The 16,459-nt window shown below is 48.2% G+C and overlaps 1 protein-coding gene across 5 annotated transcripts in view; it reads left to right on the top strand.

Moving 5' to 3' along the window:
- MARCHF2 (membrane associated ring-CH-type finger 2) overlaps positions 1-16,459 on the top strand; it is a 34,203-nt gene that overhangs the window by 1,307 nt on the left and 16,437 nt on the right. For 3 of the 5 annotated variants that reach the window (XM_039566169.1, XM_039566170.1, XM_039566171.1), the window contains exons 2-3: positions 11,141-11,360; positions 14,928-15,123. In XM_039566169.1, coding sequence (XP_039422103.1) covers positions 11,185-11,360; positions 14,928-15,123 — 372 coding nt within the window. In that variant the 5' untranslated portion in view covers positions 11,141-11,184. Of the gene's footprint in view, positions 1-1,862; positions 1,990-8,299; positions 9,453-11,140; positions 11,361-14,927; positions 15,124-16,459 lie in introns of those variants that run through there. The other 2 variants (XM_010411452.3, XM_019293126.2) reach the window with 2 other exon arrangements.

Below are 16,459 nucleotides of genomic sequence, written 5' to 3'. Positions count from 1 at the left end.
CTTTTTATCCTGCTTGTTTGTATTCAGTGCACTGTCGCTGCCCTGATGTGTGTGATGAAGATCTGTCAGTGGGGATCTCATCCCACCCTGTGCCCTTTATTTGCATATCCCTAAGGGACTGTTTCTGTCCCTCTCTTTAACTTTCCCTCTGTCTTTCCCTTCTGATGCAGTTTCGAGCACTTTCTTGACCTTTTTCCAGGTTCTTGTTGAGAGTGCCTGTGATGTCACTGTGGTCAGCCGGCTGCATTGGCTGTGGCCTGTCCTCTTTGTCGCCCTGCTTGTGGGGACATAAAACCCTGCTTGGCTGCCACTCAAACGTGCACAGTATAATCCTCTGAACAGCTGGACATTAGTCTTGGCTTTCCAAGGCTAAAGTATTGGAATACTTTTGTGCATCTCCAAAAGATTATGCAGGGGAGTGTTTGGAGGCTGGAAGTGCCCTAGTTTTTCAGGTGTATTTGAAGCTGTGATGGTGTGTCACCTTTCCGAAACAGAGGCTCGAAGGGAAGGGAGCTGGGACTGTAAGATCTCTTTGTCACATGCATGGTGACAGTGAATTTAATAATTCCAGTTGAGGACAGAAGGTCTAGCTACCCCCAAGCACGTGCTGGGGAGTGTTGCAGGCAGCCTGCATCAGTGGGGAAGTCTTAGCTTTGCCGAGAGCAGGCCGGGTGGCACAGGGAACGGCCAAGTGTGAGCCTAATGTGTATTTCACAGACATTCTATACCAGCTGTGAAGCTGGGGGTGTCTGTGTGTGGTTAGCTGATCAGCACCGCTGCCTAAGTGGAAACAGAAAATGGCATTGGAACTAATGTTCCTTGTTTGGGTGTGTTTGGCTGCTCTTTTTTGCTGTGGAGTGCACAGAGGCTGCAGGGTGAGGTCACCCTGTGCTGGACGCCAAGGGGACCATGCAGATGAGCAGAACTACAATGCACTGACTGTGAGCAGCTTCCGACAGGGTTCTTGCCTTCGTGGATGCTGGGAGAGGGCCTTTCCTCTTCTAGGTGAATGATGCTGGCCCGCATCAAGCAAGTGTAGGACACGATGTTTCCCTGGGAGGAAGTACTGTTTTCTTGAAACAGCATGACCAAGATCAAGTCAAAATGCATCCATGGCAAGCTGAGGCTGGGTATGGACTCTGAGACTCTGCGAGTCTGAGGGACTGCTGCAAGTCCTCAGTAGTTCTGCAAGTAGAGGCACAAAGCAAAATAGGCATTTGGGGACTTTTTTCACTATTATTTAAAAAATCTTGGTTTTTCACACTAGGAACATGGAAGCTTTTCTTAGAAAATGAAGGGAGGAATCAGGCATCCTGAACTATAAACTACAGGATGATTTTTTTTTTTTTTTCTCCACTTGACTTTGACTCAGCTTTGGATATTTGGAGATTTCAGAGTTTCCGTTTCCAAACTTTTTTTTTCCCCCTCCAGACTGAAGTTTGAGCTGGTGTGTCTCTTTTCCCTCCCAGTCTAATTTACTCTGATTAACTTATGCTTCTGCCTGCTCTTAGCTCCAGCCTTTCCCACAAGAGGGAAATGGTCTCAGTTACTGACTCTTGTCCCCCTGGAGGCACTCTGGGCACATCTCAGTGAGTGACACCTGAGCACACGGGTATCTGTGATGTCCAGGACAAGCCACGTGGAAAACTAAGCCCGGGGCACTTTTCTGTGAAGGAAATGAGCACAGCACTAAAGCAGGGTGGGCAAGTGGTCTCCATGAAGTCTGTGTACGTTAGGTTTCTCTGGTGGTAAAATGACGCATTAATCTGTGCTGAGGCTTATCACGTTTGTGGCTTATCACATTTGTGGCTTATCGCGTTTGTGGCTTATCACGTTTGTGGCTTATTGCGTTTGTGGCTTACCACCACAGTTCATGTCATGCACATGAACAGCAGGATCTCCCCCTCTCCAGTCCTGGTCTTGTTCTCTCTCCAGCTCCGACTGTAGCAGGTGTTCCCTGGGAACTTTTGTCTTTGTGCCGTGTTTGTTGTAAGTAGACCAGCTCAGCTGTAGCTGATTGCAGCAGCATTGCAGCTTAGCTGGGAGAGGGGATTTCCCACTGCAGCTGGTTTGGGAGAGCTCTTGGCTGGTCATCTTGCTGGGTGAAATCAGGGAAGTCACTACTGGGTGTCTTAGGGTCTTGTGCACCTTTCCTGGGAGTGGAATGTGCCTCTCCTGCTGTGCAGTTACAGCCTGTGAGAGCTCTAAGCACTGAAGGTAAAGTGCAGAAGGACAAAATCCTGAAAGCAGGGACTGCTGGCATGTCCTGAGGCAGGCACTGAACCCCGTGCATCCTCCAGTGAAGGGAGCAGCCCAACAGGAGCTGTACTGACCTGCAGCTCTTCCTACCCATCAGCCTTGCAAATGCCTTTCCTGCCCCAGTCCTCTCTAGATCAGTGTTACAGTTTGGAATCTGTCATTTGCCCCCATTTCAAATAAATAGGCATCTGTAAGTTTTCTTCCAGGTTTTTCTTCCAGGTTTTATGTAGCAATTCTAACTAAACTTTCCAATTCCTGATAGAACTCAAGATGATTATGTGTGGTTAACCTCAAGGACAGACATGCTGTAACTGTTGTTGCAGTTTTTATCAGTTGTCATGAAATTAGTGATAGACTGAAGGAAACATTCTCTTCCAGTTCCTAAAAAGAGGGGACAAGGGGCAAGGAGCAGGACTGGCTCAGGAAATAAGAGTACAAACAAATCAAACGTACCTTCTAAAACACTTTTCTGCAAAAAGGAGAATGCACCAAGCTTGTGTAGTCTTGGCTTGAACAGCAATTCCTTTGTTAGAAGTTTTGAGAGCTTTAGTCCTGTTTCAGCTGAAAGCTTTTTGGGGTTAGATTTGAGAATGGTGGGAGGGGAAAGGTGAACTTCAGTTCTGGACTGTTTCCAATTTATTTCCTCCCGCTTTTTCTTGTACTTCCCTGCAGACAAATCAGACAAGGCCTGTGTCCAGAAGAACTAGAAATGCAGCCTAAGCAAAACATTGCAAGCTGAAACTGAGAGAGTTTTGCAGCACAGATACCAATTGTGAAGTTTCACTTGAGGATTGAGGAGGGAATCTGTAGCAGTAAGGAGTGGGCAGAAGGGAGACACTGATGCAGTTGGCTGGGATCAGTGGACCCTTCTCTCTGGCTGACCATGGGGATGCTCTCAGCTGGTGTCTGCTCTGGAGCTCTCTAGAGTGGGGTGGTGAGTCACAGGCTGCCTTTGGTGGCACCTTTGCTGGAAAGCTCTTTGAAAGCTGAATGTTCTGAGGAGATTTGTGATACAGCTAGGTTGAAAAATATTAATAGTCAAGTTAAATTCCAGATCAAATGTCTCCTGGGAGCTGAGTGTGCTGCCTGGTTTCGTGCAGTGGTTGCGCACGGGCCGCGCCGCTCTGGGCAGTCGGGGTGAGCAGGGCTGCCGCGTGCTGTGCTGGTGGTTTGCTCCAGCTCCAGGTCATCTCCAAGCAGAGCGTTGTTATTTGTATAGCAGTGTAAATGGTGCTCTATAAACCAAGAAGGAAAGCACTGGGGAGCATGCAAGTTCTTTCTGACCTGGGCTTCCCAATCCTGAAATAATGTGTTGCATCCTCCTGAGTTGTGCCCTTCGAGGGACTGAGCAGTTCCATAGTGCGTGGGTGCTGCAGTCTTGATTTGGTGCATGTGTTACTGCTACGCTGAAATTCTGTTTCCTGAGGTGTTACCCACAGCTGGAAAATCCATTTGTTCTGAACAAAGGGCAACTGCCTGGCAAGTGACTCTGCAGGACTGGGGAGCACTCGAGCTTTGGCCTTGCTGCAGAGGCTGCCTCTCTTTAAAGAGGAGCTCGCTGAAGCAATAGAGCTGGGAAGCTGATGTGTCTGCTGCTGGTGTTTTGTAAAGTACGGGGGTGCAGAGAGATGTGAGGGGCCACACGGCTCTGGTCCCTTCAGCAGGGCAGGGCTGTTGTGTCTGATGGGCTGGCTGTTGTCCCCAGTGGTGGGTGGCACTCTGCAAGCATTGCTTTGTAGGCATGATAATACGTTTTTTTTCACCCTGGTTCATGGTTTCAGTTTCAAGTCTTACTAATGCATCTTTCTTTCCGTGGAGAAAGAGAGTGATGAAACGCAGAGGGAGGTGGGTGCAGAGTCTGTGTAGTTGTGTTATGTAGTGAGTTGTGCTGCTGTTCACCTCTGAAAGCTGATGTCTTTTGAATCCTCAGTGGAGTCGCAGGTGTTCCTCGTGCCCCAGCTGGTTTTCAGTTGTTCCCTTATGAAACTTGTTATTAAAATGGCTGAATTTTGATTGGAGAGACCCTTTGCAAAGAATTTTCGTCTAATGTTGCAATTCGTTTTTCCAGATGTCGGTAATTAAAGTGCAGTAAACTTTCCTTTCATACGGCCTTGTGGCAGACAGCAAGTCATGAAAGAACTCAGATAACTTTGTTCATTTTGGCATTCCAGCTGTAACATACAGCCTAATCTTTCCCAAGCACAGCAAGAAAAAAATCATCCTTTAGGCTGCTTCTTTTTGTACTGATTTTTTTCTCAACATCTAAGCTTGAACCTTTTGCTTCTTTTTGAATATTGAGTAACCCTATTAGGCAATGAAGAAAACTTGTTTGAGAAACAGTGGGTGAACAACATGATAGGTACCCTGAAATCCAGGGAGCCCTGCTGTGTCACAGCTCTGCTGTGTCCACATGAGACCCATGCCTTTGGCTTGTTTGAAAGTTGGGGTTCTCACCTGCTGGGAGCCCCCCTGAGCCCCACAGGGGCTTCATCTTTGCCAGACAATAGTTTTCCATTGCTTCAAGACATGGAGATGAAGTGAAACTACTGCAGATGTTGATCCAATACGCTGAAGTTTTGGAGAGGAGGGATGTGTTTGGATGTTGGGTTTGGGAAACAGCAGTTATTGATTACCAAGCCTTGCTGCAGTATTTTTTTTACCAATGGGGAGTAGAAGTCAGACCCTGGCAATGTGTCTCTTTGGAAAAAATGGAAGTGGAAGACTGTCTTTTCATCTGTCTCTGCAAAGCCTTTTGCCATAATCTAAACAATCGAGACTTCAGAGAGCTTCTAGAATATGTCAAAAGAGTTTCTTGGTATAGAGAAGTTATGATCATTTGTCCCCAGCAGCAGCCAGTGAGTGAAGGCTTGAGTTACCCTTGACTGCTGCTGAGCTGTGCTTTTAGAATAGTGGAGAGGCAGCCCAGCCAAGTCTGGCTGTGGTCATGTACAAATGTGACAAACAAAGGGGTCCAGAAAGGCTGTGTCCTCTAAGCTTCTGACCTCCTCCTGGGTGCTACAGGGTTAAACTTGGAGCATGTGTTTTTAAACTCAGCCCCAGGGATGAGGCAGGTGAGCCTCTGGAGTCAGCCTGAAGCTTTTGCTGTTAAAAGTGTAGGAGGAGTTCCCTGGTGTGGAGCTTTATCAGAAGGTTCACAAGCTCCCAGAATGTTGTGCCTTGATTATTTTTTTCCCTTGCTTTTTGGGGTTTGTTTTAGCCCAGGGTCAGGGCTGTCCCCTGGCTCTGATCCACAGCATTGCTCCACTGGCATCCTCTGAAGAGCAAGCTGTGGCTGAAGTTTTTACAGCATCTCCTTTAGCTGCAACTGCCAACCAAATGTTGCAGGCAGGGCAGGAAAAAGAGAAGCTCCTGGAGAGTGAAATGCTTTTCTGTGTTTTACTTACCAAACTTTAAAATGTTTTAGAAGCTGTTGCATGGCATCAGATCTTATTTTGAATGTTGAGGTATATGCCATAAAATGCTGTGTCACTTTTCTCACTGGACAGGGCTCCTTGCACTCTGACTTTAGGGCTGTTGTGTTCAGGTGACTTCTGAGCACAGGACTAATGAGATTTCTTCCCAGGCCCTGAGTGATGGGAGAGTTGCTGATGGGTCAAGCGTGGGCAGATCCTCTGCTGGCTTTTTCGGTACTTTTAAGGTGTTACATAGCAGACCTGCAGGGTAACTTTGGGGAGTCAGTTGAGGTATAAAATAATGTGTTTTTAATAAAGAACAAAATAATACTGTGGTTTCCAACCCTCAGCAGAGAGTATGTTTAAACAAACAAAACTGAAAACAAAGCCCTGCACAGTTCGGGACAGGTTCTTGGGGTTTTTTGTTGATTTTGTATTTTTTTTTTCTTTCGATTAATCCACTTAGGCAACCTTTCAACAGTAGCAGGGAGCACTTCAGGCCACTCATTGCATCCCATCCACGTGTATCTCTGGTGGCAGTGTCTTAGGTGTGTGATCACTTGGGTGTGAGGGCCTAGAGGCCAGAGGTAGAAGAGGGGGTACTCTGCCAGTCACCCGGAGCACGGGGGCTGCAGGTACACCTGAGGCCGGTGCCTCAGTAGGCAGAACCGGTGCTGCAGGACGTGCTGCACAGCTGGGATTGAGCCTGGGCTGTGGGAAGATGTGTGTTAGCTGTGTGAGATAGGGTGTGTGGGAGCAGGTGCTTAGAAGGAAGCAATTCTTTGTACGGTGTCTCTCAAGGTGGAGAGAGATGTTCAGATGGTTGTAGGGCCCAGGATTTGGGAAATCCAGTTTTAGTGGTGAAAAGGAAAGCATTGATGTTTGGAAATGTCCTTTAGCAACTGGAAATCTGTTCACTGGTGACATTTGCAGGATTGTATGATTAGAAAACTCAGTGTCTGCGTGCCCAAAGTGGCTAAAAGGGCTTTGGAAAGCAGGCTGGGAAGCCTTGCACCCGGGGTCAAACTTCAGCTCATGTGAGCAGTGGTCAGAGCTCTGATCTGCCATCAGTGAGTGGGTTACCTGCTAAAAACTGAAAAAAACTCCCTGTGTACAGATGAGTGGGTTATGTTGGCTACACAGCTTGGTTATCTCAGGTGGCACCATGGGTGAGGTGCCAGGTCTCAGTCACAGTAATCAGGGAAATGGGTTGCTCAGTGAGAGGAACAGACTGGGCTGCTGGCAGCATCAGTGTTGGGTTTTTCCTTGGTGGACATGTCCCAGGGAAGCCGGTCTGTTCAGGAGCTGGAGCATATGCGCTGCACTCGAAGAAGGTGGAGCTGGTTCTAGCTCCAGTTTGCTCTGGATCCTGTCAAAGCTGCAGGATTGCTCCAAGGCTTTAGACTGGTTGGGATATTCATTAGTGGGCAGGCTGTGAGCAGCACGGCAGAGCCATGACTTGCACCTGACAGTCCCCATTACTGCCATCATTTGGCTGAAGCTTTTCCTATTGTCTTTCTCATCTTGTGCTTTTCACTTTGTGGCTTTGATCCAGGTGTTCATCTGGCCTGCTGTGGTTTCCCTGTCTAGGAGAAATAACTGTTTTGTCCATCTTCAAAGTCCAGATATGGAGAGCAGAGCTGGGGGACGCTTTAGCTCCTTGACTTGTGCTTACTTCTGCTGGGCACATCTCCTGGATGGAGAACACTGGTCCAACCTGACCTCTGCAGTCTTTTGAGGAAGTTTTGCCTGCCTCATTGCCCTTTGGATGACATAAACTGGATTACAAATCTCATTGCAATGCGTGAGGACTGACAAGGGGGAGTATCTTGCAGGCGTGTTTCGCTTAAGCCGTGGAGCGGGATCCTGCACCAGCGCCCCGTCTCTGCCTTGGAGCGCTGACAGAGCACAAGCTGCTCTTCGAGGAACTGCCTTGTTTTGCTGCACATGTTTGAGTTTTGGAATTCTAGTGCAGAGCTTGCTCTTCTGAGCCAACTTTCCATAAACAGGGTTTGTTTTTTTCAATTTGAGTAATATCTACAAGCTCAGCCCTTTATGTTCTGGATCTGCTCAGAAGCTGAGGATGCAAAGTGTTGCTGAGAAGGGGCTTCTGGTTTATTTGCTTATGTCTAACTGTGGCAGCAGAGGGGATGTGGATAATAAACCTAGTGTCTGCAAGACTTTTTTTAAAAATGTGGACAAGAAGTGGGCTCAGAAATCACAGGTGCTTAGAAAAAAAATCAGTGTGTGGTTCAAACCAGCTGTTTGGATCTTGTTTCTCACCCCGGGATTTTGATGTTTCTGCTGCAAATGGAGCTGGGGAAGGGGTTAGAGCACAAATCTGATGATGAGTGGCTAAGGGAGCTGGGTGTTCAGAAAAGGAGGTACAGGGGGAACCTTCTTGCTCACTAAAACTCCCTGAGAGTTCAGCCAGGTGGGAGTCAGTCACTTCTCCCAGGTAACAAGTGACAGGATGAGAGGAAACAACCTCAAGTCATACTGGGGAGGTTTAGGCTGAAAAAATTCCTTCATGGAAAGGGTGGTCAGGCACTGGCACAGCTGTCCAGGACAGTGGTGGAGTCCCCATCCCTACAGGGATTTAAAAGCTGTGTGGATGTGGCACTTGGGGACATGGGTTAGTGGTGGGCTTGGCAGTGCTGGGGCAACAGTTGGAATAGATGATCTCAAAGGCCCTTTCCAACCTGAACAATTCTGTGAGCACTGGGTTTGGGCTGGATGAGCTGTTGACAATTGTGAGAGAAGGCTGTGTGTTGATGAGCTGATCCTTCAGGGATCAGGAAAGGGACTGACTTGGCTGTACACCATGGTTCATGTTCCACTGGGTATGGAACTGGGACCCGAGTGCACTGCAGATGTTATCTTTGGATTTCAGTTACTTCTTTACTAACCATGAAAACCTTGCTGCTTTTCCTTCATATTTGCTGAATGGCATGAGTCAGATATTAAAGCAGTGACTTCAGGTTCCGCCCTGGGCTGGACCCCGACAAGGAAACGCCAAATAAGTTGTACCAGAAACCCGCGCGTTGCCTGAAGAGCGGCAGGGTGGCCATTCCCTTCCAGGGCAAGGCCATGGGGCTGCCTGTGTCTGTCAGATGGGGAGCACAAAGAGCCTCAGTATAAATACTCCCAGGACACAGTCAGTGAGGGCAGTTTTATTCCAGTACACAGAATGGACCTTTTTCCTCTGGACTTTAAGCAACATTTTGGCCGAACAAATGGAGCTGACCTTTTTGTTAAAAGCATGTTATCTTCTCATGCTTGTTTCAGTAAGAGGTTGTTAAAATTGAAAGAACTCCTTAACTTGCAGAACAGCTGACTTAAGTAATTCCAATAGCATTTATCATTTTACCTTTTGCTCCTTGGAGTTGGAGAATTTGTAGTCTTTTTTTTGACGAGGAGAAATAAGAACAGTAGCTCTAACTCTGTGTGTTCTTTGCACAGGTGGAGAGAGAGGCTGAGTCTATGAAGTTAATTTTTAAGTTGATGAAAAGATTCACATTTGTTTTGAAGATGACTGACCTGCCCACAAGCTCAAGTTTGTTCCTGCTCAGATGCAAAGGAAGGATTACAGATACTTATCAAGAGCAGCTTTAATAAAGAGATCAGAAAGTCTTCTATTAGAAACTGGAAACTATTCTGTAAAGTGAGGGAATGCAACCAAAGTTGGCATCTGGTGCTGAGGCACCAGTGAAGAGCTCTCTCCCTCTTGAACGCATGTACATGAAGGAAACTGTCTTGACAGATGAAGCCCTTGGTTGTGTGAGTTGCTTAATTTCCAAGACATGGAAAAGCACTTGTGCTTACCCAAATCAGTGTTTTCAGGGCTTCAAGGATCACGTTCTTGTACTGGCTCTTTGGTCCTCTGTAGTGTGGCCAAGCCTCCAACCAGGAACGAGCCCTTATTTTCTTTAGTTATTTTAGTTAGATTTTGGCTTAGTTGAATCTGACAGAACTGCAGTTTCATGGGAATGTTTGACTCTGTGTTGTGCACAGAGATCGCAAAACAAAAAAGCCTTTCCTTGGACGGGATGGTGAAGATTTGTTTGCCTGCTCCTACCTCCAGGAGGCAAAGATTGCAGATTCACCCCATTCCCCTGAAATTTAACAAACCTAATTATTTTCATGTATCTTCTTTGGGGTTGTGGTTATTTTATCTCCTTTTATTCCTCTCCTTTTTTCCTTTTCATTGCTTTCATTTGAACTTCTTTTATGGATTTATTTCATCTTGAATCCAGCCGCCAGGATGAGGCAGCATTCCATCTCTGCTCCCAGCAGTGCTGGCGCACAGGGATTACTGTGCGTGCCTTACATAAGGCAGCCCTGTTTACAGACACAGGGATTTTGGTTTTACCAGCAGTACGATGTTGTTGGATTGTGTTCAGCATGACTCACTGTAACCCCAGCTCTTTATTTCTGCTGCCTCTTGGGGACCAGGTTAAAGGCGATTGGCAAAAACAGGATTTTTTGGAGCCTGCAGAGCATACCTGATTTTGGGGATGAGATATCCCCTGCCAGGGAGGAACTTGGCTGTTTCTGGCAGCTTGGGTGAGCTGCTGCTTTCCCTCAAAGGCAGAGAGCTCTGCTGTCCACACATGGCTCATCAGAGCCAGCTCCTGGTTGGCCATGTTGGGCTTTTCTCTGCATCTTCTCTCCAGTTCTTGTATTTGCTGTTTGTTCCATGTGTTCTCTTTGCTGGGTAAATGTTGGAAATGTGCTGGTGTGCTTTGCTGTTTGCACGTGGCTCTTGTAAAAGTCATGATTGGTCTGAACAGTTAAAAGAGAAAGGAGGTAGGCTGGCCTGCTGCCCTTCCCAGGGAGGATTTTTGGTGCTTTTGGGAGGTTCATATCCACACATTCACTGTTGGGGCGTACTACAGGGGATATAGAAATGGAAGCATGTGCATTTCATTAAAGAAATAAAGGGAAAGAAGATCAAAGATGGGGTGGGGGAGCCTTTTGGGCTTGGACAGTCTTTCAAGTGCTCAGAAAGCTCCTGAAGGCAGCTGAGAAGGGCCTTCTGAACCCAGCCACATAAACAGGTTTAGGTGCCCTGTTCAGGTGAAACTTTGCTGTGTTGATGGAGTGTATAGGTTTTCGGGATGGCTCTAGCCAGAACAGCACAGGCCCGTGGGGCTTCTTGTTTGGTTCCCCATCTCTGTGTTGGCACATTCAGTTTGAAAGGCTTCATGAGGTTAAAGGGTGGTTACCAGGAATTCTCTCTGGGAAAGGCAGATTTGCAATTCTGATGGTAAGTTATGTAAGTAGAACACTTGGAGCCTTAATTTTATGGTAAGGCAGCCTCACAAAGCCTATTAAAGGGGACAGAAGACTCACAAAACGCGTGTCTGTTGGGGCCCTGGGGCGCTGCCAGCGCGAGCAGGGCTGAAGGAGGGTGAGGGGTTGGGCACTCCAGGGTTCTGAGGTGTGACTGTGCTGCTGTTGTGCAGGTCTCCCGGGTGCCAGGCCCGGGACAGCGGGGCCCGGAGCTGCCATGACGACGGGCGACTGCTGCCACCTCCCCGGCTCCCTCTGCGACTGCCCGGGAAGCGCTGCCCTCTCCAAGTCGGTGGAGGACTCGGACATCGGCCGCCCGCAGTACATCACACAGGTCACCGCCAAGGACGGGCGCCTCCTCTCCACGGTGATCAAGGCTCTGGGCGCCCAGAGGTGAGGCTGCTGCAGGAACAGGGCTCAGGGCTGCAGCTGGGCTCTTCCCCTTTTTGGGTGGCTCAGGGGTACGGGGAGGCGACAAAGTCTTGTTTAGTGAAGGAGTTTGCCAGGGTGCTAATACTGAGTGTGAATCCTCGTGAGCCAGCTGCTTGCCCGGCCTGTGCCCTCCGCGGGGCTCCCGCTGTCCCGTGTGCTGGTGGCCTGGAGCCGGCGTGCTCGTGGAAGCCGCAGACCTGCGGCCGCTCAGGATGAGGTGGCACAGGTGTCTCTCCTGCACGCTGCTGTCACGGCCTCGGGGGCGGCAGCAAAGCCGGGGCCGTGCTGTTCATGGAGACATTTGAAGGGCTGGAAGGGGAGCACAGCCCCTGTTCTGGGAATGTCCATGGAGTAAAGGCATGGCGTTGATCTTCCGCCACAGGGAGGGGAGGGTGTTTGTGTTGCAGGAACTACAGCATCCAGCTATTGCTGGAGGGAACACGTGGCAGCTTCACTGGCTCAGACTCCTCCTGATGTGACTTCTTGTCATGTATTTTGAATAGCTTCCAGAGAAGAGGACGTTTGGCAGCATTGTTCAGCCCAGCTACCGAGAGCATTTGTGTCACATTTTGTGTTCAGAAATCCTGTCTGAACAGCTGTTAATTTTTTTCAATGAATTTGGTCAAATATTTATGGGATGTGAAAGCAGTGGTTGCAGACATGGGGAAGGAATGCAGGGAACCTGGATGAGAATAGAGGCAAACATAATTGCTGCGTCCAGCAAACCTGGAGCAGGCCAATAAAAATGTGAAAGGAACTGGGCTTGCTCTCTGGCAACAGATAGGCTGGGTGAGAAGTTGTTTAACCCTTAAGAACTTTTGGGGGTGTAATAATCATGTGGGAAAACTACCTGGAAACACGTTAAAAAACCCCAACAGGATTCTTTATGACATGGACACCAGTTTGTTTCTTTTGGTGGTGGGTTTCCTTGTCACCAGCACTTAGCACAAAAGCCAGGAGCAGCGTGACTGCACTGGAATGTTGAATTACTGATATGGTGTCTACAGCCTGCTGGAAAACTGTGTCTGAGTGTGTATCATGTGGGAGTGTGACCGGGCCCCCACCCAGGGCAGGGGGGGAAGGAAGGAAGGAAAATGAAGTCTGATAAGAATTTTTTTTTCACACACTGTCAGCAGATTTTTTCATTTTGGATTTTTTGTTGGTAGCCAAGGTTATAGTAATGTGCTGGAAATATGAAACTTCCCAACAGGAAGAGAACGAATGAAATATCTTGCAGATGCTTTTCTTAGGAAATGACAAATGCATGAGAGCACTGGAGGCTCTAGGGGATTGTCTGTCCATGTCACTAGGGCTCTGTGTGCAGGCTGTACTTCTGCTGTACTGGTACAGCATTTTATGGCAATAAGTGTTACAGAATCATCAAATAATTCAAATTGGAAGGGAATTCCGTAGGATGTCTGGTCCAGCCTCCTTTTAGAGCAGGCCTGCTCAGAGCCTTGTCTGATGTAGTTTCCAGGATCTCTGAGGATGACGTTTCCACCACCTCCCCAGACTCCTGTTGTACCTTTTGCAGGGATTGTCTTGGCTGAGGAAGTCCCCTAAATATAAAGGCATGTAAAAAGGAGGTGAGAACAGGGACAGTGATGTTTGGCAGAGAGAAGGGGATGGTGTACATTGGGTGTAATTTGCTTCACAGACTTAAATATAAATAAAAGTCCAATTGGGATGAAACCAGCTAAATGTTGAAAGTGGTAGAGATCTCCTGTGGCACACAGAGAGGAATCTTGCTTCTCCTTTAGCAAGCTGACATGCACTTCCTTGCTGGCTCTTCTCTTTCCTTCCTGTCCCACCAACCTTTTTCCCCAGTGTGCTCCTTTTCCTTGAACTGTGCTTCCATGTCTCACTCTTGCTTTCTGTGCAAACTAATGGAAGTGGTCCTGCTGCTTTTGAAGATTACCAGGTGCTTGCTCTGACTGTTGTGTTGCAATCCCACGAACTTCTGCAGTCAAGTGGGGTTTTTTGAAGTCAGAACAGCAGTGGAGTGGGACCTAATGGTACGGGTTCTGTGTGGCTTTTGTTCTGTCAGCAATACGTAAAAAAAAATGCTATCTGATATCACTCACCTGGATTTCAAGAGGACATACAATAGGGTCTTTGAAACAAAGATGTTCCTTTCTCTCCCTCTCACACCCCTAAATCTGGGCAGCTTTGGATGGAAGAGGAAAATGGTGTGAAAGAAACAGCTGGTTGGAAGGTGGAAAGAGAGATGCTAGTGAGGGCCTGGTGTCCATGGTCCAGGGAAGACAATCCTGTCCTAGGCCTCTGCTGTCCAGCATTTTGTTCCTAAATGATCTCAGTGATCAGTGAATGCAGAAGAGATGTATGTACTGAACTGCTGAGAACAGCAAACTTTGGTGTCTAGAGCCATTTGGGCCTTCCCCGGGAGCCCAAAACATCCTCATCATGGGGCTGGCATATGTGGCACAGGGCTGCTAACAAACCTGTGCCTTGGGATGCCAGCTGGGATGCCCCATCCCTGTAAGTGTTCCAGGCCAGAGTGGCTGTGGCTTTGAGCAAGCTGGTGTAGTGAAAGGTGTAGCACTAATTGTTCACAGTCAGTGGTGCCAGCTGAAGGTGTCAGGAATATCTTGGGAACAGATGGATGGTTTCAGTGGGATGAGCAACACAGGCCTCCTGCGGGGAAGGTTGCAAGTGTCTCTGAAAGTGTTTGTTACTTGCTTTGGTGGGTACCTGTGGTTCTGTGAGGTCTGTGAGGTTCTGTGTGATTCTGTAGTTGAGACTCATGGCCAAGGAGGTGGTGTTGCTGAAGCACCAAAGCATTTCTGCAGCCACCGAGAGGCCAAATGCTGCAGAGCAGTTGTTGCTCTGGGGAGGGTGTGCCCATGGGATGCCAGAGAGTTACTGTGCAGTGATGGGCAGAGGGTTTGTATGCTGGAGACCTTGGTCTGGGTGCCTCTGAAATATGTTGTGTTCTTGGAGAGGTGAGCTTCCAGGGTCAGTGCAGTTACATCTTGAGATATTGCTGTTCCTTGTGCAGTTCCTGCTCAGCCCAGGCTGCAGAGCTGAGGTGGGCTGAGAGTGGGTTAGGTGATCTGGTAAATGTGACTCTGATTGCCAACCTCTTGAGTGGCTGCAGGTGGCTGGGGCATGCTGTGACTACCGTGGGTCATTTGGCTTCACTTTGGGCTTTGCATGAGTGCTTCAGGCTTGGTGTTGAGTCCAGTATCAGCCCCTGCCCAGTGTGAGCAGAGCTGAAGACTGTGGGACTGCAGTCACTTCTGGGGCCAGCTAAGTTGGCCAGGCAGATGTGCCATCTTCTCTTGTTACAGGTCTTCCAGATTTTAAATGATCTAAAATGTCCTGAGCACCTCCATGGTCCCCTCAGACTGGTTTCTTGCTGCAGCAGGCTCCTGGCATGCTGTGCCACACACTGCCTGCTGTTCGTGTGCCTTTCTGGGGCCTGGTGGGACCAGACCCTGTGGCTGTGTTGTTCTGCCTGCTCTGACTGTGATTTCATTCTGTTTGTCTCTTGTTCTGCATCTTTAGTGATGGTCCCATCTGTCGAATCTGTCATGAAGGTGGAAATGGGGAGGGACTGCTTTCCCCATGTGACTGCACAGGAACACTGGGCACCGTGCACAAGAGCTGCCTGGAAAAATGGTTATCCTCCTCCAACACAAGTTACTGTGAGCTCTGCCACACAGAATTTGTTGTAGAGAGAAGACCAAGACCCTTGACAGAGGTACCATTTTCTTCCTGCTTCATTTTTATTTCCATATCATTTGAGAGAAAATGATTGCCCTGCTGTTCTTGTAGTTCTTGCTGTCTCCTCCTCCTCACAGTACCTTTGTATTACTTTGTACTCATGAGGAAGAATCTATTTGGAGAGATCAAGTCTCTTATCGGACCAAGTGATGTATTTGCAAACACACAGTAGTAGTGTTTGGGGCAGCTCCTACCTGTGACCTGCCCACGTGCCACCTGCCAGCAGCAAGCACTGTGCTTGTGGCTGTGCTTTAATGCCTGGGCATCAAAATGCAAATGTCGCAACATCACTGACTGAAATATGAAGTTCCCATAAATACTCTTTTTTGCTTCTGGTTTTAATCTTATCTCGCAGTGTTGCATTAGTGCAGCTCTCTTGTATGTGCCTTCCTTGTCATGCTCTGTTCTGAAGAGTGAGATGTGCTGATTGCTGATACTGTTTGTAAAAGACCTGTCTTCCCATGACTAATATTGATGTGTGCTTCAAAGCCTTTGGGCCTTGCTCCTTCCTGCTGCTCTGTGCTCCTCCCAGTTGAAGGAGAAAACAGGACAGGGCTCAGCTGGTCCTTATGTTCCTCTCTGTACTGATCATAGGGGAATCAGGCTGTCAGCCCCCCAGAGTTGGAACATACAACCCAGGCTCTGGCTGGTGGGTTGGGTGTTTTTGTTTTGGGAACAGAGGCAGCATGGACCAGGCCATTGTCTGACCTCAGAGTTCAAGTGTACATCCCCAAAACAGGAATATGTGAGGTACAATACAAAAGACTCAAGGATTTTAAAAGATGGTTTAATATGTCTGCAATTGTGTGAGCTCTCCCCGTGTCAATGTGCTGCTGGCTTGGCTTGGGGATTCCTTCAACACACTGTGCAACTGCAGAGAAGCATCAGTCTGCAGGTGGGCATTTGCACTTAACAATTTTGGGAGCCCCACATTCCTGCAGCCATCAGCAGTGGGAGGATTGGGAGGTCGGGGAGCTGATTCTTAGCAATAGGCTCCTGTTACCTGCTGGCTGTCGGAGGTTTGTCACTGCCTGCCAACAGAGTGTGTGTTGTGGAGGCAGGGTTGTTTTGGGTTTGTAGTGTTGACTGCTCTTGTCCACTCTCTCCTTCCCCTTGCCCCGTCAGTTAGGTCAAAACTGAGTCACAACTGGAATTCTAAGTTGCTTTTCACATCTCTGTTTCCATTCGCATCAATTCCAGAAGTTGCTTTTTTTTTCTTCCCACCTCCCTCCAGAAACAATATTTGTCCCCTCCTCCTTTCCACAGTCCCCAGCTCTATTTCTCACACTCCCATCTCCTCCCAGTGAACCTTG

The sequence above is a fragment of the Corvus cornix genome, chromosome 28 (assembly GCF_000738735.6).
Source record: "Corvus cornix cornix isolate S_Up_H32 chromosome 28, ASM73873v5, whole genome shotgun sequence".
Classification (NCBI taxonomy): domain Eukaryota; kingdom Metazoa; phylum Chordata; class Aves; order Passeriformes; family Corvidae; genus Corvus; species Corvus cornix.
The sequence above is the reverse complement of the archived record's forward strand: the minus strand, read 5'-3'. Positions and strand labels throughout refer to the sequence as shown.